Here is a 23,372-nt window from a genome sequence, read left to right on the forward strand (position 1 = left end):
TATTATAATTATATATTTTGAATTGTGACCTGGCACTTGAATTTGTGTTTCCCTTTATTTAATGAGACACTTCCACCATAAATTGGTGCAGAAAAGGCATAAAGTGGAGCAAACATTTTCACCAGAATACAGGAAATTAAGTGTTCAATGCTCAATCTTCCGGGGGAGGACCCCCATACACTTATTAAGTGTGGCTTCACACAGTTTCTGGGAGGAACATTCACTAATTAGTTAATTACTCTCCACATGGCTTTTTGTTACCTGGGAAAATAATTTGTCATTCAATTATGTGCATTTTCCATGTTTTTAAATAGAAACAAACAAACAAACCAAAACAATATTCAGGGAAAATAGCAAACATCTTTTTTGATGGGGGGCAGAAAGGGACCTGGATAATGGATAGGGGGGCGCTGGCCCAAAAAATGTTGAGAACCACTGTTCTAAAAAGTAAAGTTTGTGAGCGAGAAACAAATGAGAACACGAAACAACCAGGCTGTAATTGAAAACCTGTTTATTTTATTTTCTGCCTCGACTGTTTATGACCTGGGTCTCTCCTTCTTGCCTTTGTAGAGTGCCAGCAGGGACACATTGGCCACTTTAACGACCTTGAATCGTACTCCGGGGATGTCTCCTACGGCGTGACCTTTACGGCCAAATCCTGCCACCAGAACCTCATCGTTCTCCTGCAGGACCGGAAAGAGATCAGAGAGGGTGGTCAGAGGGAGATGAAATGCAAGGAGGAAATGAGTGACGATAACGTCAACCTGTACGGCTTACTGTAATTTTTTATATTATATATATATATATATATAAAATCTGATCTTGGACAAATATGCAGGATGGTTTAAGCAAACAAATCTATACATTGATTTGGCAAGTAACTCTGGATTAAGTTACCTGCAGCTTCAACACATTTTAGGACCTGCAGACTCACTACACCAATGCTAAGCTGCATGAAGACATTTGAGAAAGCTCAGAAGGAAAATAGTTCTCTCTGGCTGATTTGAACCTGGGAATGCAATTAGTATGCTTAGATTTCCTGTAGCTTAACATAACACCATGTCTTCAACTGCTGCACAGCAACTGCTCGATAGGCTGTAATTCAAGGATGTATACAGGGCGGACATTTACCTCGATGAAGTTGAGGCAACCATCGTTGGGGACGAAGGCAGTGATTTTCTTGCCGTTCTTGATGAGCTGAACCCTCACACACTTCCTGATGGCAGAGTTGGGCTGCTTAGCCTCAACACCACTGCAGACAGAAAACAACGCTTTAACTTAAAATTAACCCAGAAAATAGTTCAAACTGGAATGAACTGTCAGGAACGTTTTATGTTTCATAAAGATCTATCCTGTAAATACCCTTTGCACTGCATGTTGTATTTTTTGACACATGCCACTGCTCATCACGGACTCTTAATTGCTAAGGTTTTCATTCAGTGTGTGATGCCAGCAGTTAATCAGTTAACAGAAAAAATAATAAAATTACACCCACGTTTGGCTTAATACTTCCAAATCTTCCCAGATTAAAACCACGAAAGTGATCATGATTTCGATCCAGCACTAAAAGACTCAATGCAATACTTCACAGAAACATTTCAACAAGGACTTCAGAACTTTCCAAAAAGGTATAATGGAGAGAAGAGGTAAATGCTGCCATTTTCCCAGCTGGCATCCCAAACACCAACCAGCGCTTGTATGCCAACACCTACAAAAATGACTAGCTGTTTGTCTTTGTGTTGAGTAATTACCAATCACTTCACCTTCAGTATCAACTGATTGGCAGGCCTCTTGGTACTTACACTTTCTCAAGGACGATGCCCTTGGCGTGGGAGGCTCCTCCGAAGGGGTTAGCCTTCAGTGCTGTGCCCAAATGGGCCTTCTTGTACTGTTTATCGTGCCATTTCTGCTCACGGCGGTGGTTACGGAGCTTCCTGGCTGTGCGCAGACCACGACACTTTCCTGAAAGACAAAGACCAGCAGGAAGTTAAGAGTCAATGCAGGACCACTGTAGCTCTCAGATGATGTGGAATTCAACAAAGCTTTCTTGGATTATATTTTGAAACATCCATGTATATGTAAGCCACAGGTTTCTACAGCAGAACAAAGATTGTTATAAAGTGCAAAAGAAAAAAATGCTTTCTATTTAAAAAAAAAAAAATAAAGTACAGAAAGAGGTTTCCCTTTTCTGTAGCAGAAATATACAGAGTTAAATGTGGGCTATAATGGCGTGAGTGAACACCATGCTATAAACAAGATCATCAAGTTTTAACTGTTAAAATGACCACAGGCAGTCTTTGAAGGGCTACAGAAGTCAGTTTACATCTGAGCTGTACTGAAACGGTTTCCTCACTAAAGACCAAAATTCTCCCACAGGGGTCAATGCAAGTGCAACAAATGTCAGGAGGCAATTAAAGTTTCCAATGATAAGTAAGTTAACAGGTTAAACGTGTTCAAAAGTAACTGGATTGTAAATGTTATACATGATGCAAACTGGGACTAAGGCAACACAAGCAGCATCACTGTCTACTGGCAATGTCTGTCACATACAAACATGGCTTTAGTTATTCCGATTCTCACCAATTACAGACTTACAGAAGTTGAAGACTAATAATTACTACATAAGAGGCACAAACTGAGAAAACTTGAGCACAAAGCAGCAGACTGACGTGTCCAGTTTAGTAACGTTACATTAGTAGTGGGACTTACTACAGCTAGCTGTAACTTTGCCTAGTCAAGCCACTGCAATATACTTTAATGTTCAATCGCACAAATGTCCTCTGCAGCTATAAAAAGGTAACGAAGCTTCACGTTTCAAGCTACGAGCGGCGTTAACATGTTACGGTTAAGGAGCCTTACGAACACCATCTGAGACCTTCTCCATGATATCAGCGGAACATTAGTTATTGTATTGTTCCGTTCTTTAGTTTAATAATAACGTTATAATATTAACAACAACAGTTTGAAGCGTAAAAGGACCGTATGCTAAGCTAACCATGCTAACACGCAGCTAGTGCTTCGCGGACATGTTATGGCCGCTCCACGTTGCGGGGAAACAGAACCGTCAAAATGTTCCGTTTTTCAACTGACTGTGAATTTCTACCGTTACAAACACATCGAAAATAGTTCGTAAGATATTCATGTACGACACCGATATGAAAAACCACCTCTGTACACAGAATAAATCGGTATTTAGGATGAAGTTTGAGCCGTACCCATGATTGCAGAAGCGAGCCTGGGATGGAAAGGAAGGACCCAGCATGCACCGCGGCAATGTCTAGTCTGAGGACCCCGGACAGGCCTGACTATAGAAAATGCCTGACTGAAATTATCACAGGAATGGAAAACAACGGTGATTTAATAATTTTGTTACCACACTGTGACATCCTGCGACTTCTATATATGTATATTTTTCAAGGTTACTCCAAACCTTTAAGGCTTTTTAACATGATTTGATTTTTAAGCATTAATCTATGAGTATGTTGTTGTATTCAATTTAATTTGTCTTATGTAAAATGTTGGTTTTACCTTTTTTATATCATCTTATACTTTATTGTATTTTACTTTACTCACTACTTTAGTGCTTGGATTATTTAACCGAGTGGTTCTCAAACTTGCTCACATCAAGGACGCCTAAATTGACCCAAATTAGACCACGGACCCTCATTAGAGAGGATTTTGTCCCAGGGTACCCTATCTAATAGGATTTTTGCTTTTAGATGTTTTATTACAAAAAGTGTATGAAATCCATGATCCATGTAGTCATGGTGTACTTATGGATGAAATTGTAGTCAAAATAAATGATTCCTCTTTTTGCTGGGGACCCCCTGGAGCCCCCTCATGGACCCCTGGGGGTCCCCAGATTTTGAGAACCACTGATTAAGCCTACTGTCTCGTTAAAAAGCCTATGGACGAAAAATCTGTATGTTGTTCTTAAAATGTTGAGTTCAAAAAATGCAAGATGTTTGATGCCAATATGTCGGCTCATCAATATAAAAGGGTAAAAAGAAGATCTGATAATAATATCTTAGTAGTTAGTGGTTTTATACATACACACTGCATTAGTGAATTTTGACCAATATATGTACTGATCAGAACATTTTAAAGTGTAAAAATAAACTTGTGGGAGCTCTCTATTAAAAATGTAATAGCAGTGTAAGTATTTTAATTACTTCATGTAACTCATTACATTTCATTACTTTTGATCACTGTTTTCAACGGTTTCTAATCATTGAAACTCATTTTGAAAAGACAGCTTGAGATGTAATTAAGCTGGCAGTCGAGTGGTGCTGCGAATTCAAACATGAGAATCAATGAAAAGCATCAGAACAGCATCAAACTTTACTTAATAGCTGTGGCTGGAAATGGAAAAGGAAGACATTGTGCACATGAAAAACAGACAAAGCAACAAAATGAGTATTATTCAACAAATAGGAATAATAATAATAATAAGTTTTATTTATAGAGCGCCTTTCCAGAGCTCAAGGTGGCTTTACATGGTACATTTTAGCTGAGCTGTTTACAGAAAATATTCAGCTGTAACCCTCAAAGTAATCATAAACATTTTCATAAGTAGCTGTGATTTAATTACACATTTTTACCAGTAACTGTGACAGATTACATGTATCTAGTCGCTACCCAACACTGTTAAATTAAAAATTTCTAGTTTTTATCTTCAGAACTCATAAACTTGAAGTCTTTGATCTTGAAACAATGAGTTGAATGAATGTACGGCTTAGTTCAATAAACTCATTAAATTAAGCAGACTTCTTCTAACTAACCTCTTCTGGAGAGTCTCTCCAGAGAGGTTAGTTTTGAATTCAGTCCCTCTTATAACAAAGTGGGTAGGAGCAATCTTATATCCTGTAGTCTTTGTTATAACTCTGGTACAAAGCCTCCCCATCAGCAGCTGTAAGTTCTTTATGACATTTTAAATTAAATTAGCTTTACTTTAATAAAACATATATATTTAAGTTAAGTTAATGTTTGATGCTTTCCAGTTCAGTTCATGTTATAGTCTCACAGAGCCACCAGCAAGGATGTAAACTCTTGTTTCCCTCTGTGGTGCACAAAATAGATAAAAAATAAATAAGTATATCCATATAAGTAGATGAAGAACGTATATATATTTTGTACTATTTGATACATGTGGGTGAAATTTACCAGGTGTCCTGTCAGTGCATTTGTCATTGAAATGACCTTTATTTTGACTGAGCTGAACTGAAAAAGAGAAAATGTCTTTAACCTGCCAGCAGGGCTCTCTCTCTCTTTTAACCCTGTCTGTCGCTGCTCTGTCCTGATTGGCTGATTCGTTTGTCTGGAGGGGGGGGGCTTACAGACGGTGGGCTGATTAAAGTAGATTATGAGGGGGAGAGGGGAAGAGACCAGTCTGGCATCACACTCTGGTCACCACAGCTATGGCTTCACGATGGAAACACTGCTGCATCCTCATCCTCTCTCTCCTTCTCCTCCGTCTACAATCGTCTGCCTGCCTCGACGAACAACCTGCTGACAGGTAGGTGAAGAGACAGAGAGACATGTTACCCTTCATGAAACAATCTAATGCCTGGTGTTCCTGACCTCTCCTGACTTTTTAATCTTTGACTCTTGACACGTTCAGCTCAAAGATTACTGGTGTGTTTCTGGCCCATCAGGACCTGTGGGTATTTTCATTGACTGTGTTAGTTGCAATTACTGATTTGGTGATTTGGGGGCAGAGGAACAAGATGAAAACCCAACATGGACACATTATCACCTTATTAAGTAGTTATGGCAAACGTGTAAACAAACAGTTACCTACTTTAACATCCAGCAGACATGATCACCCCATCGGAGTCATGGTTGTGTCCACCTGATCTGGTTTGGTCGCCACCAAATCCTGGGAAAAAAATATCTGTTTCTTTAGCTGCTGGATGGTCCACCAGATGTTGTAGTAAGTGAGAATTGTGCAAATGTTGGCATTGGATCAATTTATCATAATCTGGGGTTTTGCAGATTCAAGCAACATCAACATTCTTGACAACGATGATGTTGCTTTACGTCTGCAGATGTTTTTACAGAGGGCTGCTGATGGTAGAAGGGCGGGAGAATCTGCAAAATCTCCTAATGGCTGAGAGCCACCCCATCCTTCATGACCTGTGTGTGTATGTTTGTGTGTGTGTGTGTGTGTGAGAGCTCATGATTGTATGATTATATAATCAGTGCAATCCCACAATCCACAGTTCTGTGCTCTGACCCAGCAGAGAAGAAGAGCTTTTTGGATATAGGGAGTAAGGGAGGATTTGACAGCTCTGACTATTGTTCTCAGCAAAATACATTTATAATACATTATGTTTGGGCTGAAAAAAATGTTACACAAGTTTTGTTCTAGATCATCTAAGAGGAACCTTGAGAGTCTGAACGTCCCTGGACTGTCAGAGTTGAGACTACTGTGACTGATTATTTTTCACTTCATAAGGCTACATGCTCCTCGCTCACAGACCAGAGTAGACATACTTCACATCTTGCCTGTGAAACAACAGTGTGTTATGTTTGCCATCCCTCAAACATACTGTAGGAAATGTCAACTACTGTTCCATCCTCTGTTGTGGTTGTGGTGTATAACATATGTGCAGACACCACATGTTAAAGGCCACACATGCTTAAAAACGGACACGGGAACAGGCAGCAGTTATTGGGCCACATAATGTTTGAGCTTCACGCACACAGTCTGAATTGACCCTTGCTGACATTATAACAAACTGTACATTTCTCAAACTATGGTGACCAAAAAGTAATTTAATTTTATGTGTGAGCAAAAATGAAGTATAGGCAATTACAAAAACTTGCACACAAATTATTATTTTCCATCCCTGTTCTGATGAAGAAGAGTAGCTGAGTTTTTATGTGTTAAAGTTTTAGTATAAGTTTTCATGGCTTCACAGTTTACAGGATGTAGCTCATTTCTTGTTGTTGCCTCTCTTGATCTGTGATGGAAACATCGTCAGCATTCTTTACATAAAACCTGAATGTGCTGTATGTGTTTATAAAAAGCAATCAGAGCTGCTGTTTGGTGTTAAACTGATTCTGACATTAAATCATCAGACTATTCTTTCTCTCTGTAATCGGGGTAAGAGTGGGTCATCTGGCAACAGTATATCTCTGTTCCAGACTGATCAATCTCCCTGTAACCTTAAACACTAATCCACAGGGTGAACGACTGGGTCACCGGGCTGCCCAGATGCATTCTGGGTACTTGAGACCTTACAGGTCCATCTCCTGGTCATTCATGCTCCCTGCACTATTTCTTACCTTCATAATTTGTATTTGTTTAGGGTAATGTTTAAACCCTTAATTAATTTGTTACTAAACCTTTAATCCTAAACCAACAATCATTATGTTTTTTTAATTTAACTAATGGTAATTTAACTATTAATTTAAAGACAAAGTGGGTGAGAACTTTCTTTGCTACCCTCCAGGTTCATCGTGCATAGCACACCATATTATTTTAAGTGTTTATTTGTATAATATACCATAGCTTGTGTAACAGTGCACCACTTTCCATGTGTTAGTAGCTTCATGTTGCAGTTCACAGTTAAGCATATGAGAATTTAAAGTAAACACCAATCTTTAATCTGAATAGAACATCTCCTTTGCTGTTGTAAATGCCCACTAAATGACTAACAGCATGTGAACATAGTTTGTTTTTTTTGGATTCAGTCATATTTCTTGTCACATACTATAAAATGATGATATTAAAAGATTTTGTGCACGAGCACAAATGAATAATTTATAAAATAAATCTAGCCATTGAAAAAAACTGACTTCAAATTGTAACACCATCAGGCTCTTCTGACAGATAATAATCTATGTGAGCTATCTGACTGCAGCGAGATAATTTATTAAATGTGTCACCTGAATGTACTGAAAAAAACTAAAAGAAAATACTGATTAATAAAATAAATATAATAAAAGAGAGAATTGTGTAAATGAAAACAGAGGACCCTATGTGAGAGTAAAAGTGGGCGAAAAATTATGATGTACATTATTTTAGTTATTTATTGATCCTCCTGTCACTTCTATTTACAGTGCTGCTGTCTCTCCAGTCTATGGTAAGTGCCATCAATCAATCTATCTATCTATCTATCTATCTATCTATCTATCTATCTATCTATCTATCTATCTATCTCATGAAAGAACTCATTTGGTTATTGACTTTCTCTCCAGATAAAGGGATAGCACAGAGCGATGGAGGGGTGTGGATAGAAGACCGTTTGGTACCTGCAGACGACCGATTGCAGGTAAACTCTGAGTGGAGGAGAAAACAGCAGCGTTCACCTCACTGTACTGATTTTTTACTTACAGGTGAAGAGTGGTGGTAAAAATACAGCACCACAAATCTTGCATTCAGAATTGGGCTTAAGTTAAAGTAAGCAAGCGTCAGCACTGACATTGAGAAAGAAAGTCTAGTTTCACTGTTGAGTAAACACTCAATGCACAGAATGCCTGAGAGCTGCACTGAATCATATTCTGTTATATTTATATATTGTGAAATGTCACATGCTACCTGAATTTTCTGTTTCCTTTTACATAAATAAAAACATTTCCACCATAAAATGGTGCAGAAACTTTCACCAGAAGGCAGGAAATTAAGTGTTTAAAGATCAAAATTTCTTGGAGGATTTCCCCCAGACCCCTCGCTCATACATCTTGGCATTGACAATATATTTAAAACACTGTTTAAGGATCTTGTCGTCTAGTTCTCGTGAACCTAATATTGCATATTGTGATCATACCTCCATGTGAATGAGACACACTGAATTGAATTTACATATGAAATTGTGTTTCATGTGATAAATAAGTATTTTCTTCTTGTCTCCAGCTTCCTATCCAGTCTCCAGATGTATCACGGAGGAAGTTACTTCAGACGCCAGGAGCTGCACTTCCGTTCCCTCCCCTCAAGGTAGCATTGTTGTCTCCAGACAATTAACCAGCTACTGTAATACATACAAATAACACACAGACAAAACAGCATTTCTGTCCATCTGGTGTATAATCTTCAATCAAATTAAGTTTTCCTCCATTATCTACACCTCCTTACTATTAAATTTGATTGTCTAAACAAGATTGATGGTCATAATTGTTTAGAATTGGCAATTATTTCATTGTAGTGGTTTTGTACTAGGAGCATTTTTTCACTTTTGAAGATACTACGCTGGCAGTTTCCCCTGCTAGGCTAAGGGCTAAACATGTCCTTGCCTGCACCTATTTGTACTGGACACAGATATTAAACCATTATTCATCTTCTCATCTGACTCTGGGCACGACAAAAAACAACAGGATTTCACAAATCCTCACAGTGTGGCTTTAACAGATATCCTCCCCCTCTGTAAATAACTGGAATTGTTGCTGGTGGTTCCAACATTAGGATTATAGTAGCCTGTAGCTGTAGTTGATTATAACCACATGATTATTAGATATAGGCGGCAGTATGTTCATAACACAAAGTAAAACACACATCCTATTTGCCAATTTGTGACTCTGAAAAGTTGATACTGGAGTTTTATTTTGTGGAACTTAGGGAACACATTCCGCCCACCATTGATTGAGTTGACCACCAGAGATTGTGTTTTTGCTCGCACGGTGCTGTCTGATAATGTTGTTGTCTCCGCCTGCACTGCACTGTGTCCAATAATGTTCTTGTCTCTGCCTGTACGGTGTTGTCCAATAATGTTGTTGTCTCCGCCTGCACTGCACTGTGTCCAATAATGTTCTTGTCTCCACTTGTACGGTGTTGTCCAATAATGTTGTTGTCTCCACTTGTACAGTGTTGTCCAATAATGTTGTTGTCTCCACTTGTACGGTGTTGTCCAATAATGTTGTTGTCTCCACTTGTACGGTGTTGTCCGGTAATGTTGTTGTCTCCGCTTGTACGGTGTAGTCCAATAATGTTGTTGTCTCCACTTGCACAGTGTTGTCCGGTAATGTTGTTGTCTCCACTTGTACGGTGTTGTCCAATAATGTTGTTGTCTCCACTTGTACGGTGTTGTCCGGTAATGTTGTTGTCTCCGCTTGTACGGTGTAGTCCAATAATGTTGTTGTCTCCACTTGCACAGTGTTGTCCGGTAATGTTGTTGTCTCCACTTGTACGGTGTTGTCCAATAATGTTGTTGTCTCCACTTGTACGGTGTTGTCCGGTAATGTTGTTGTCTCCGCTTGTACGGTGTAGTCCAATAATGTTGTTGTCTCCACTTGCACAGTGTTGTCCGGTAATGTTGTTGTCTCCACTTGTACGGTGTTGTCCAATAATGTTGTTGTCTCCACTTGTACGGTGTTGTCCGGTAATGTTGTTGTCTCCGCTTGTACGGTGTAGTCCAATAATGTTGTTGTCTCCACTTGCACAGTGTTGTCCGGTAATGTTGTTGTCTCCGCTTGTACGGTGTTGTCCAATAATGTTGTTGTCTCCACTTGTACGGTGTTGTCCAATAATGTTGTTGTCTCCACTTGTACGGTGTTGTCCGGTAATGTTGTTGTCTCCGCTTGTACGGTGTTGTCCAATAATGTTGTTGTCTCCACTTGTACAGTGTTGTCCAATAATGTTGTTGTCTCCACTTGTACGGTGTTGTCCGGTAATGTTGTTGTCTCCGCTTGTACGGTGTTGTCCAATAATGTTGTTGTCTCCACTTGTACGGTGTTATCCGGTAATGTTGTTGTCTCCGCCTGTATGGTGTTGTCCAATAATGCTGTTGTCTCCACCTCTCCTGTGTTGTCCAGTAATGTTGTTGTCTCCGCCTGCACTGCAAGTGTCCAATAATGTTGTTGTCTCTGTCTGTACTGTGTTGTCCAATAATGTTGTTGTCTCCACCTGTTCTGTGTTATCCATTTATGTTGTTGTCCAATAATGTTGTTGTCTCCGCCTGTAGGGTGTTGTCCAATAATGCTGTAGTCATAGAAACAATAGCAAAACAATGCACAGCATTTACAGACTGAACCTTTCACGGAAACGGTGGTGACTTGAACTCACTGTTGTGTACGCAAGTGCACTGCACGTTACTGCCTTTTAAATACAGCTGTATTTACATAGGCACCAGCACCAATTGCGAGAAAACATACCTCAAAGCCCATTGCGCAAAGTTACACACCGTTTCGAGGAAACGTGTCGTTCAATCCGAAAACGTAAAACAGGTGCAAAACGTTTAGAGAATGAACTACCCCAGGGTCCTGTTTCAGAAAGCAGGCTTAACAAACTCAGAATTTTAACTAATCCCACTTTCTGAAATGGGGCCCAAGTGTTCAGTAATACTGTTGTCTCCGCCCAACCAGGTGTTGTCCAATGGGGAGCCCTGCTTCCTGTTCCAGGCCAGGAAGCTGTCTGTCCGCTATGAGAAGGAGAAGCAGCTGGACCTGACGGAGAGAGCCTTTTCTCCTCATATACCTGTCGACACCAGCCAGTCCATCTGCCGACAGGACAAGGCCACGTTAGTACACCTGTCTGTCTGAATGGAAAGTCTGTCTACCTGTCTGTCCTTTAAAAGCATCAGAAAACATAAATAATTTAGATTTAGTTGTTTTCTGGAGAAACATCTCAAGATATAGCTCAAACAGATATCCCTCCTTCTCATACGTCTGAGAGAGCTGTAGGAGATGTAGGCAGATAAAAAGCTATTATAAAAATAAAATTGTTATTCCAATAATTGAAGCACAGAATCCAAAAGACTATTGTCCAATTTAGAGACCATTACTGTACATCCACAGAGATATGTCCGAGGTAGGATGTTGATGAAAAAAGTCCAACAGCTGTTTCTTATGTCATTCCAAATCCAAAAATATCACATAACCTCAAGTCTTTTGTCACTTAACTCTGACCCTCTGTCCGTCTGTCTGTCTTCAGGTTGGTCATGAGGTTTGGGGATGTGGAAAATTTGAGAGGCCTGTCCATCAGGTCAGTCATAATGCAATCTGTCCAATCATGTGCTAAAATCCAACTTTACAACGTTAATCAAGTTAAATGTGTGATCAGATGTTATATTCAAGGTCACACTGACAAGTCAGATCCATCTGTGGAGTTTTCTTGTAAAGTACATTTACTCAAGAAATACACTACAATTTTGAGGTGCTTATACTATACTTCTACTCCACTACATTTCTGAGAGAAACATTGTACTTTTTACTTTCTACTTTTACTTACTTAGATTAGAGACACAGACCTCTCAGGTGCAGTGTTGTATTTTTGGGTGCATTAGCACCTCGTGTAGGTCAGTGGAATAATGTGACACCATTGGCAGGAATGTGTAAAGGTTAAAAACTGCACATGTACCATGTGGTACCTACACATTAAGGCTTAAAAGTCTACAGCCATGCTAGCACCACCTGAACAATTAAAGGTAAAGGTCTCCTCTCGTCCCTCTGGCGTCAGGCTGCAGCTGTCCAACACTTTCTACGAGTCTTCGGGTCAGTGGTGGTTCTCGGTGGACAACGTCTCTCTGCTGTACAACACCTCTGAGGAGGCTGTGTTCAACGCCAGCGATGTGTACGCTCCATCCTCCTCCTCCTACCACTGCCTCCATGTAAGTAGCCTGAAGCGCTACAGCGCCCTGCTGCTGCCCAGCACCGACCACGCCCACCGCTGGTCCATCACCTTCACCAACTTCCAGGTACTTGTCCATTTACCCAGCTAACTCATTGATATCTTAAAGCTAATATATGATTTACCATAGCTGCAGCTCGATCAATGACATCTGGAGAAACTATTTTTATTTTTTATAAATAAATTTACAGGTTTATCGAGCAAGGGCAATCTGTTGTCCCTGAACTGGTGGTAATATGTCACTCTAAAAAGATAAAAGAATGAGGCTATAAATAATACATACAGATTTAGCCCAATACAATAAATTACAACAGAAGTTTAGCCTATCTAAACACTAATGAACCAGCCAACCTCATATGCATAGCTCAAGAAGCACAAACAGGCAGAATAGAAAAGACAAGATAGCAGCAAGTGTCTAAATTTAATGTTGACTGTGCTGACTATCTGTTAGCCACTTCTTTAAGTTTAAAAGAGGCATAAGTTTTAAGTTCATCCATCTTTAAATTGATCCTTAACTAAACCTCTCCCTCAAATAGTGAAAATCCAATCATGACATAGCAATAGTAAGCCGTTCCAAAACTAAAAGCACATGAGCAAAAGGCCTTCCTGGCTAACTAGCTAACGACCTACAGATACCTATTTCTTCCAAGGCCAACATAAGTAAAACTTTTGTAACTAAAAAAAAAATGGGGGTTGCTTGTAGTGATAAACCCGCAGAAAAGGATTCTGCATTTTGCCTCAGTTCTGCACAGCTTTAAAGCTTCTTTCAGCTTCTTGTTCTCATCGTGTTGTTTTCAGCTAAAGCGGGAAGCTGTTTCAGGTAAAAAAGCTGAAAAACCTCTAAAAGTCCACAGTACACTACACAAACATAGTGGTGAGCTATGGTGAACATAGTGCAGCGTTTAGCAGCCAAAGAGCCAGATATTTCGCTCAGGAGTTGGGAGACACCTAAAAGAGAGCTAAAAGAGAGTGCACATTGGACTAACATTCATCAGGTGGACACAGACACGACTACAAATAAATGATAATGTTGCTCTGTAACTGCTTAATGCGTAAATAAGTAAACTGTTTACTAACAGGTTTGCTGTATCATCTTAAAAGGTGATATGTAAGTGTTCACGTCTTATTGCCACTGGCCCTAAGTGACCAAAATAATCTGTCATATTTAAGTAAAACTGACCAAAGCTTGGGTAGTTTTATTTATTTATTGACATGAAAATGGATATTTATGGAATATTTCTTGACCCTGACTCAAAAAACAAAACAATTTGTTTCACTGTTTGTTTGGATTTGAACTTCACTGTGTAGGAGGATGAATAACAATGAAGCTAAATTTTACACACATTATGAATCACAGTATGAATTTTATCTTCTTTATGTCTCTCATGTCCTCCTCAGATTCAGGCGTTCAACATCACCTCTGGTAAATTTTCTCCTGCGACTGACTGCGCCACCTTTCTGACACCGGCCATCCTGATGGGCCTCATCACTTCCCTCATCCTGCTGCTGGTCCTGGCCTACGCCCTGCACATGGTCATCCACCTGAAACATATCGAGCATGACGACGAACACAAGGACGACGTCTACTTCCCCCAAAACACTGAACAATGCTGTGTGGAAAACTTTGCTGAGAAAAATATTCTGTAGAGTAGCCATGGAGATAATTAGACACTTCAAAAAGAGTCACAGCTGATTTGATGCTAACAACTGGCACCAAACCTCTGGTGTGATGGTATACTTTCAGCTCAGGATCAGATTTTTAAATATATATTTCTAGTTTTTTTATTTGCCTATTTGTGAGTTTCTGTAGGCCTATTTGTATTTATAACAAATTTAATAAAAATATGGGTAAAAAAATATATTTTGTTTTGTTCCGTTTCCCTCTTTGTAGTAGGTAATTTTCCACCTGGTTTCATTTCAAATTTTGCTTTTTACAAAGTCTGTTTAGTAAAATATAAAAACAATAATCAAATAAACCTGTTTAGTGTACAAACAAGCCGGATGAATTTCATTAAAATGTATTGGATATATATAGTCCACTCATGCAAATAATTATTTTGATCAAAACTCAAATAGTTTATTTCATCACATGCGCATACTCTTGAGGCTGTGCAAAAATGCTAGTGTGCAATAAAGAATACTTAGAAGTAAAATAAGAATTAGATTGTATTTGTATTGTATATAAGATAAGAAGATATAACTTTATTGATACCCCACAGAGGAAATTCACATTGGCAAAGCAGCACAGGGGAATGTGAAAAGAAAGGCAAAATACAATAAATAATATCAATACATAATAGAAATACAAAGAATAAAACTTTAGCATAAAAAATATAAATACATGGAATAAATTATGTAATATTGAATAGTTTGGGTCTCCATGTGAATAAGACACGATTGGTGTAACTCCAGTTCTGTCCGCTGGGTGGCAGTAAAGTTGTGTAAAAGCGTTGAAGGAACCATATTGTACACAAGAAGAAGACGCACATGCTGATTTCAGAGAAAGTACTGAGAGATAATGGACCAACTTTTGTGAAAATAAAAAAAGTACACGTTGTTTAACGCATCGGGTTTATTTGCGAAGCATGCGTGCTATTAAGTTTTGACTCAGAGAACTGGAGGCCGAATTAAAACTCGCCATTGTGCCAGTTTTCTCTCCGGTTTAGCTTTGCTGTGTAGCATCCTGGCTAACCGGTGTAGCTGTAGGACAGATCACAACCAGGTGACTTCAGGACGGGGACCCCCCCGCCTGCCGTTGACCGTGTAGTCAAACCCTGCCGTCCTCTTGCTGCCGCCTGGGACTTCATGTTTAACCACCTCGCCGCTGCTCTTACGCTGCTTCCCCGCCGCCTGCTCTCTTCCTGGCCGAGGACTCTGACCAGAGCCTGCCGCCTCCTCGGCAGGATGGATGCGGCCGTGGTGCGGTGCCTCCCCGGGGAGCCAAAACTCACCATCTCCTTCTCTCTGGACGGCAGCCACAAGCAAATGCTGCGGGACCAGGACGAGGCTCTGGGCAAGGTCCTGGCCCGGATCTCCAACAGCATCACCAAGAGCCAAGGGAAGGCGAAGAAGTCGAAGAAGAACAAGGGAGCGTGTGAAAGCACCGCGGAACCCGCCGTGGTGAAGCTGTACTACGGAGGGGACGAGGTGGCCGACACGGTGCTGAACTCTGAGGCGTGGCAGGACGGAGCCGTGCTGCAGGTGGGGGACGTTAAATACTCGGTGCAGAGGAACGCGCCCACCTTCACCACCGCTGAGCTCCCGGTGTCCCTGCTGGCCGGATTCCCCGTCTGTCCAAATCTGGAGGTGGAGTTTGGGAACCTCCAAGACTGCGAGTTCACGTGGTATAAAGAAAATGCCCCAGACACAAGGTAATAACACTGAAACAGTAGATATATTTACAGAATGAAACTTGCAGTGTGACAGTGTGTTAAATCCTAGATCAGTTTTTTTCACTATAGTTCTGTCCGTAAGGAGCACAATGACAGAATGTATGATTATTTTGGTCATGGGTTTCATACACTTATGTAATAAACCACCTGAAAGCAAAACATCAGATGGGTGATCCTAGGAAAAAATCTTATGATGGGGTCCTTGACATGAAAAAGTTTGAGAACTCCATGTCCAGAGTCTGTAATCTGCAATATAATGACAGGGTTTTCTAATAATCTGCTGCCTTCATGTATGAAACAAAACATTGTTACTCACTCCCACTTAGGGGTTTGACAGTGAATCATTTTTCTTCATTTCGTTTTAATCTTTGTAAGTTTTTAATCAGAACACAGCCGATAAACAAGCCAATAAATGGGCCGATTAGTTTATCACACACACCATGTATGTAAGTAACAAGAAACAGCAGTACACAAATGCCAAAGACATATTTGATAGTTTGATATCACTGATAATTTAATATCTTTGGACGGCGAGTCAAACAGAACAGACAGAAGAGGAAGCACCTGACTGATAGTTCTGAAAAGCCGAGATTATCAAATAAAAGTCTATTTATTGGTGTATATGTTGGCAACAAGAGGTACATTTGAGGTAAACTAAAAGCAGGTTCTCCATGCATAGTTTGTTCACCAAAGAGCACTGAGTTTATCTTTACATTGTAAAATGTCCTTTTTGGTCACATTTAGCAAACATACTTGTTTTTTTTTTAAATATATAAATACTGGCTCATAGATCATCATCATCATCATCATCATTTTAAACTCAGTATTAATGAGGGTATGTGCCTCAGACATCCAGCATCAGCCAGGCTATAATCCAAGGTCGTGTCTACTCTGACATACATTTTGTCAGTTTGACAATGAGACAAATCAGAGTGATGAAATGATGGACTGTAGAAAGTGTCACCAGAGCTGGGCCGAATAAATCAATCTCAGATTTAATGTAAATCAGTTAAAGACGTTATGGGACATGCAGCACCTTGGTCCTTATTTATCTCTTTTTTGTTGTAGCTCTGAAGCTGCTGAAGCAGTTCCGGGTCAAGACGGCGGTTGGACAGAAATAGGCTGTGGGAGAGTCCACGTCCCGTCCAATCAGGACATCGGCTGTAGGCTCAAACTGCGCTGCATACCTAAAGATGGAAGACGCAGTGGCCCGGCCAAGGACCTGGTCTCTGTGGGAGCCGTAGAGGCCGGCCCAGGCGTGTGCACGTTCGACAACAGACACGCGTACACTATCAAAGAGGCGGAGTGGCCGGCTGTGAGGGTGGTGTCGTACAACATCCTCGCTGATGTCTACGCCCAGACAGAACTGTCCAAGACAGTGCTTTACCCGTATTGCGCCCCCTACGCCCTGCAGCTGGACTACAGACAGAACCTGATCAAGAAGGAGCTGGCTGGGTACAACGCCGACATCATCTGTCTGCAGGAGGTCGACAAAGGTAAGTAGTGCGGAAATTACTTAACAATTTTTATAACTGTTTTCATTTTGGCTGGATTTGTTATTTGCCAACGTAATTTTCAGTCAACACAGAAGCTGTGGCAACAGTTGTTTATGTTAATCAAATAAATATGTTGATTTAAGAGTTATGTCTCTAAGTCGTCTTACAGGAACCTCAACTCAACTTTATTTATACAGCGCATTAAAGTGCTTTAATGTAAACACAGATTCTGTACAGATACAAACATTTTACCATCACCTGTCAACATTTTGGTGGAAATGTTTCTGTTGCTGTATCCTGGAAGATCATATTGTTATACATTAATCCGACAAAGCTCTGGTTGGTTGATCATTTCTCCAACCAGGAATCAATCAACATATAAACAGACGGAATCTCTGAAAAAATCTGAGATGTGGGCAGAAATTCAAAGCTCTTAAGGTTATTGGTAGTTATGAGAAAATGCTTTCACTTAACAAAACTCAAGAGCTCAAAAGGTCATACTTTAGCAGTTTAACTTTTAACAATTACACTACAAGATCCTCTTAGTAACAATACATGTATAAATTGTGTCTTTGTGGTGTTTTATCTTAAATCTCTTATTCAATTTGAAGAGATCAGTTGGCTGACATCTAATTATATAACATGCCTTTTAATTGCTTTCAGTTGTAATTGTAATTAGCTTGTGAGAATCTATGCTTAAAAAGTTAGGGTGTCCACCTTTATGCAAAGTACCATCATCTGGTGGATATGTGAGTCTGACAGACGTACTTCATGTTCTCTGGACTCTTTAGGGGTGTTCATGGACAGTCTGACTCCAGCTCTGGATGCTTTCGGTCTGGATGGCGTTTTTAGGATCAAAGAGAAGCAGCATGAAGGACTGGCCACTTTCTACCGCAGGTCAGGTCTGCAGGCATCCAGAATCTGGAGAAAATGTTGTCTGTGTGTTTTTAGTGTTGTCTGGTGCGGCCACAGTTGGGTGTTCTTGTTCTGGGCACTCAGGATTTGATCAAGTCGTCTTTCTTAGGGCACACGAGTGACGTTCCCTTGCTGCCATTAACAAATGACACACATGGGCCTTTATGTCGTAGGATAAAACTGGCTATCATTTAAAATGTATTGATACCCAAGCCAATATGTCAACAAGCGGTGGCAAAAAATAATTAATAGCAAAATAGTGGATATTAAAGCAACAATATATAAGATTTCATATATTTTTGCAATTTGGCGCCCCTGCAGTTTCTACCGCGGTGTACAAGTGCAGTTCGTAAATAAGAACAGCTGAACGTGTACATTTGTTCTTACATTACTTTTTATCAAAAACTAGGGAAACAGCCAAACATCAAATGTAACTGCTCCGTATTTGTATAGCGCCTTTCTAGTCTTTTCGACCACTTTTACACTACATTGGCATTCACACACATTCATTCACTGAGCTCAAACAGAAACTAACATTCATACACTGGTGGAACAGCCACCAGAGGCAATTCGGGGTTCAGTATCTTGCCCAAGGACACTTCGACAGGAGCCGGGGATTGAACCGCCGACCTTCCGATTAACGAGCATCCCGCTCTACCTCCTGAACCACAGCCAGTGCAACTACACAAGACATAGAGAACCAGCTAATTTACTAGTCTAAGTCCAGCCTTTTAATTCAGGAAGCTGACACCAACACGTGGAAGTAGGATAAAAAAGCCATCAGACTGGCCCCGCCCCCACAGAAACACCCACCCATGCTGCAGTCAGACTCCTTTCTTGTCTGTGACAGAAACTTGTAACTACAGTACAATGTAAAATCCAGGATTAAGTCAGATGAAAATGTCTTTTCAGGTCAAAGTTTCAGCTGCTGAGCCGTCATGACATCGTGCTGAGCAAGGCATTGACCTCTGACCCCATCCATTCTGAGCTGTTGGAGAGGGTTTCTGCAAACGGCGCTCTGAGGGACAAGATACTGCAGAGGTCCACCGCCCTGCAGGTACTGCTGTTCACCTGCTTTATTTACTAAGAATCATTTGGAAGAGTCAAACTTCTGTTTTTTTGTAATCTTGCACCTCAAACTGGGCCACAAACCCCTCTTCATGGGTCAGCTTTGTGAATCTGTGTTCTGACACTTGTCTTCTTTCTCTGCAGGTCAGTGTGCTTGAGGACCTGAATAAACCAGGCAGGAAGGTCTGTGTGGCCAACACTCACCTGTACTGGCACCCGAAAGGTAGAACAACCCTTTCCTCTGTATGAACACACCTGAGTCACTGATGTAAGAGAGCAGAGTGATGATCTGTATCCATAATATATGCATACCTAAAAACAGAATTAATTTCCTTTTTGAAGGAGGGAACGTTCGCTTGGTCCAGATGGGCGTGGCTCTGCAACACCTGAGTCATGTGATCAGCGAAGTTGCACCTGGAGCCCCTCTGATCTTTAGTGGTGATTTTAACTCCATCCCTAACTCAGGTAACTCCACACCTAAAGGCAAGGCCCCAGTAGCCTAGTCTCTGCCAGCGTTCACTTTTTGTAATTTAACAGTGTAAGTTCATAGGACTTTTGATGCGAGCTGTGTGGCGTCATTGCCGATCCACTCTTCCTGTGTGCAGGTGTGTTCAAGCTGCTCAGTGAGGCTGCGGTTCCTCTGCAGCATGCAGACTGGAGCAGCTCGGGGCCAGAGGAGTCCTGCAGTATGGAGCTGGTCTCTGCCTTCCCCCCGCTGTTGAGCGCCTGCAGCCAGCCGGCCTACACAAACTACGTGGGAGGATTTCACGGCTGCCTGGACTACATCTTCATACAGCCGGACAGCATGCAGGTACTAATACTGACGCTGATACTGCTAATATGAATACTGATTACTCATACCTGCCACATAAACACTACATATTACATTAAAGTAAAGTCTCAACATCCAACTTGATGCGTTACATTACCGAACATTGTTGCAAATCTAGGTTTTAATTTTTTATTTGCGTCTTTATACTGTAAACATTTGCTCATTCTTCAATCAATATGTTGCATCCTCTTCATTAATTTTAAACACTGGATGGCTATATATATTTTACATATTTTCTATTATATTCTATTAAATATTTATGACTCTTGACTTGTACAGTAGTGTAGGCATCACAACACCAAGGCACATTCCTTGAATGTGAAAATCTACTTGGCCATAAACCAGTTTATGATTTCTGGTACTACTGCTACTACTGTTACCACTACTAGTACAAACACTGCTATTGTTATTACCACTAATGCTAATGTTGCAAGTAACACTGGCAGTAGTAGCAGTGCAATGCAGGTACTACTGTTACTACAACTGCTAGTGTATATTTACAGTGGATAGAAATGCAACCAGGTTATTTGAGGGTTTTTATTTTTTATTTTTCCCCCTCAAAGATTTCAATTTGTTTTTCAATTGAATTGTTCACATTATAGGTCACATTAAAGGTGGAAAAAGTTCTCACATGATTTATCTTTGTCTCATTATTTTACATCCACAAGAACCTGGCATTTTAACAGGGGTGTGTAGACTTTTTCCATCCACTGTATGTGTTCTGTTGTCGATGAAAAGGTCCAGACAAGCTGCATGTTGGGTTCTTACTGTTACATTAAAGCAGCTATAACCAATATTTCAATATTAACCAGGATTAGGTGACTACTTGTAAGTTAAAATGGATCGGTCGTAGTTATAAACCCACAGAGAATTATCACCTGACTCTGCAGTTTGCCTCGGAGCTCATTGTTTTAGTTGTTCATCCCGAAGGAAACTGATTTGATTCACTCATCAGCCCTAAAAAAGCCGTCTTTACGCTGCCTGCTCAGCATCATGCTGCAGACAAAGTTAGAGATGGGCAGATGAACATAGTGGAGCATTTAGTAGCTAACAAATTAGCTAGTTTCAGCTAAAGTTAGTGGAGACCAGACCAGAGGGTAAATATTGTACTTACATTTGCTAGATGGACTCAAACATGACTTCAATTTAATGCTATTGTTGCTCTGTATCTGCTAGATGTGTAAATAAACATCAGCTATTTGTTTAACTTAACTTAATGTTTGCTTTAATCTTTATAAGGTGGTGATAGTTCATTCTAAATCAACATGCTCACAGATCTGTGTGGCGAAAACCTAAAACAGGAACTACAGTAGATTCTTAATTGATACATGACAGGCAACGTTAAAGTCGGTCTCAACGCTTCAACCCTTCCTCTGCTGAAGGAGGAAGTAGGAAAAATATTTTATCCAGCAGTTAAACTTTTTAAAATGAACAATATTTGCATATTCTTAGATAGAGAATGAAGGAGGAGGAGTTGATCCTAAACAAGAAGCTAACATGCTGCTGTGTGTCTGTGCAGGTGGAGCAGGTGATTCCTCTGCCCAGCCACCAGGAGGTCACCACCTATGAGGCTCTGCCCAGCGTGGCTCACCCCTCCGACCACATCGCTCTGATCTGTGACCTGCGCTGGAGCCCATGACCTCTGACCTCCAACCACCTGGACAAAAGGCACGGGAGAACCGGACCATCAGTTGCTCCTGCAAATACACTCAGACTTTGGATTTCTTTGCCCTTGAATGAAGTCTGAGCGTTGAAACTTCTCCTGCAGTGAGAGAGAACAGAAACCTGGACGAGCAGAGAAATTATTTCACACAAGAGAACTGTCTTAAATTACAATATGACTGAAGTGTTCATATTTTATTATTCACAGTACAATAATTATTTCATTTTAATCACTGACATTCAGTGTTGCAGTTGCTACTGGAAAAAGTAATGAATTGCACATTGCTTGTTTACTTGGTACGTACTCTAACAGAAAGTCGCACTACTGCATCATACTAGGTTGATAATTATTGTCAGCCTGAGCTCATTATCAACAGAGGTAATCTGACTCTTGCTGGCTTCTTTATACAATGGCATGGTTATTAAATAAATATTAACATTTTAATAAGGGTATTTATTATTACTGTTATTTTGCCCCAATAAGGTTGCTCAGTGGTCCTTTAAGTTTTTTAAATAAAGAGTCTGCAGCATTAAAGTCCACACATGACTCTTTGATTTTAATTCTGATATGTCCAGCAACACTAAAAGGCAATAAGAGAACGTCTCCATTGATACGGTAAGGGACAATTAAGGTGCTCTGATTTCTGGTGACTGTTTGTTTCGGTCAATTTAAAAGCGCGTCTCTCAGGGAAAAATATCCTCATCTCATAATCCTGGTGGTCTGATCCTGTCATGGAAGAAAAAAGCGATGTTACAAAAATAAAAATACACTCGGTAAATCAAATAGAGATATTAAGTAAAAGATGTCACATCTTTAAATTTAGAATTATGAGAAATCAAATATTTGACTAAGTCGATTTATAAGTTTGGTGATAAGTCAAAATGATCAGATATTAATTAAAAATTTTAATTCAAAGTTTTGACAGAATTTTTTAAGTAGCTCTTTTCAACCCCAAAGTTTATGATTTTGATACCTTCAGCCCGAGACGAGAGGAATGTCTCCATTGATGAGGTATCACACCAACAAAGATGTTAACGCGGATGTAAAACCGGAAGTGGGTGAACAAGCTGTCAGACTGTCATGTTTTTTCCTCATATGTAAATGCGGTGCGTAGAAGTCGGTCATCCCTGAGTGCGGTTCATCCTCTTTCCATCGCCACGCTGTTTTTCTCTGATTGGTCAGAAGTGGTGGAGCAGGAGTGTTTGGGACATACCATAGTGTCGAATGTCAGGGGCGTAAAGAAAAGTTTAAATAAAGGTTACTGAATAGGTGGGACAGTTGTGACGATATAATACATGTAAATAATAATTATTAAAAAAAACATTTCTCACATTATGTTTGTATACTTTAAGGACATTTTAGTTTTTCAGTTAAGACTCAGGCGAAATTTAACACCCCCGAGTCAGTGACAGCTGTGAGAGGCACAACATCAAGTTCACCA

The 23,372-nt window shown here is 40.3% G+C and overlaps 3 protein-coding genes across 3 annotated transcripts; 2 read left to right on the forward strand and 1 right to left on the reverse strand.

The window, feature by feature from the left end:
* Positions 1-494: 494 nt before the first annotated feature.
* rps23 (ribosomal protein S23) lies at positions 495-3,342 on the reverse strand. Its single transcript, XM_046076529.1, has 4 exons — positions 3,216-3,342; positions 1,803-1,962; positions 1,132-1,252; positions 495-683 (listed from the first exon to the last, which is right to left on the reverse strand). The coding sequence occupies exons 1-4, from the start codon at positions 3,217-3,219 to the stop codon at positions 537-539; spliced, it is 432 nt and encodes a 143-aa protein (XP_045932485.1). The 5' UTR covers positions 3,220-3,342; the 3' UTR covers positions 495-536.
* A 2,053-nt stretch (positions 3,343-5,395) lies between these two features.
* atp6ap1la (ATPase H+ transporting accessory protein 1 like a) lies at positions 5,396-14,468 on the forward strand. The gene is made up of 8 exons (XM_046028805.1): positions 5,396-5,515; positions 8,068-8,090; positions 8,206-8,279; positions 8,861-8,941; positions 11,302-11,456; positions 11,870-11,920; positions 12,395-12,632; positions 13,964-14,468. The coding sequence occupies exons 1-8, from the start codon at positions 5,418-5,420 to the stop codon at positions 14,210-14,212; spliced, it is 969 nt and encodes a 322-aa protein (XP_045884761.1). The 5' UTR covers positions 5,396-5,417; the 3' UTR covers positions 14,213-14,468.
* Positions 14,469-15,024: 556 nt separating this feature from the next.
* On the forward strand, positions 15,025-22,375 carry pde12 (phosphodiesterase 12). The gene is made up of 8 exons (XM_046028804.1): positions 15,025-15,936; positions 17,026-17,453; positions 18,245-18,350; positions 19,281-19,425; positions 19,581-19,659; positions 19,779-19,901; positions 20,042-20,247; positions 21,788-22,375. The coding sequence occupies exons 1-8, from the start codon at positions 15,371-15,373 to the stop codon at positions 21,905-21,907; spliced, it is 1,773 nt and encodes a 590-aa protein (XP_045884760.1). The 5' UTR covers positions 15,025-15,370; the 3' UTR covers positions 21,908-22,375.
* The last annotated feature ends 997 nt before the right edge of the window (positions 22,376-23,372 follow it).

This window comes from Micropterus dolomieu, linkage group LG18, assembly GCF_021292245.1.
Source record: "Micropterus dolomieu isolate WLL.071019.BEF.003 ecotype Adirondacks linkage group LG18, ASM2129224v1, whole genome shotgun sequence".
Classification (NCBI taxonomy): Eukaryota; Metazoa; Chordata; class Actinopteri; order Centrarchiformes; family Centrarchidae; genus Micropterus; species Micropterus dolomieu.

What these genes read in the sequence shown, in the direction of transcription:
- rps23 (XM_046076529.1), bottom strand. An exon ending in GGCATCGTCCTTGAGAAAGT is followed by an intron (nt 1,253 to 1,802) that starts GTAAGTACCAAG and finishes TTCTGTCTGCAG; the next exon opens with TGGTGTTGAGGCTAAGCAGC. An exon ending in GTTGCCTCAACTTCATCGAG is followed by an intron (nt 684 to 1,131) that starts GTAAATGTCCGC and finishes CCGGTCCTGCAG; the next exon opens with GAGAACGATGAGGTTCTGGT.
- atp6ap1la (XM_046028805.1), top strand. Translation starts at nt 5,418, where the DNA reads ATGGCTTCACGATGGAAACACTGCTGCATCCTCATCCTCTCTCTCCTT. An exon ending in GACGAACAACCTGCTGACAG is followed by an intron (nt 5,516 to 8,067) that starts GTAGGTGAAGAG and finishes TTCTATTTACAG; the next exon opens with TGCTGCTGTCTCTCCAGTCT. An exon ending in TTGAGAGGCCTGTCCATCAG is followed by an intron (nt 11,921 to 12,394) that starts GTCAGTCATAAT and finishes CTCTGGCGTCAG; the next exon opens with GCTGCAGCTGTCCAACACTT.
- pde12 (XM_046028804.1), top strand. Translation starts at nt 15,371, where the DNA reads ATGTTTAACCACCTCGCCGCTGCTCTTACGCTGCTTCCCCGCCGCCTG. An exon ending in TCTGCAGGAGGTCGACAAAG is followed by an intron (nt 17,454 to 18,244) that starts GTAAGTAGTGCG and finishes TGGACTCTTTAG; the next exon opens with GGGTGTTCATGGACAGTCTG. An exon ending in CTGGCCACTTTCTACCGCAG is followed by an intron (nt 18,351 to 19,280) that starts GTCAGGTCTGCA and finishes ATGTCTTTTCAG; the next exon opens with GTCAAAGTTTCAGCTGCTGA.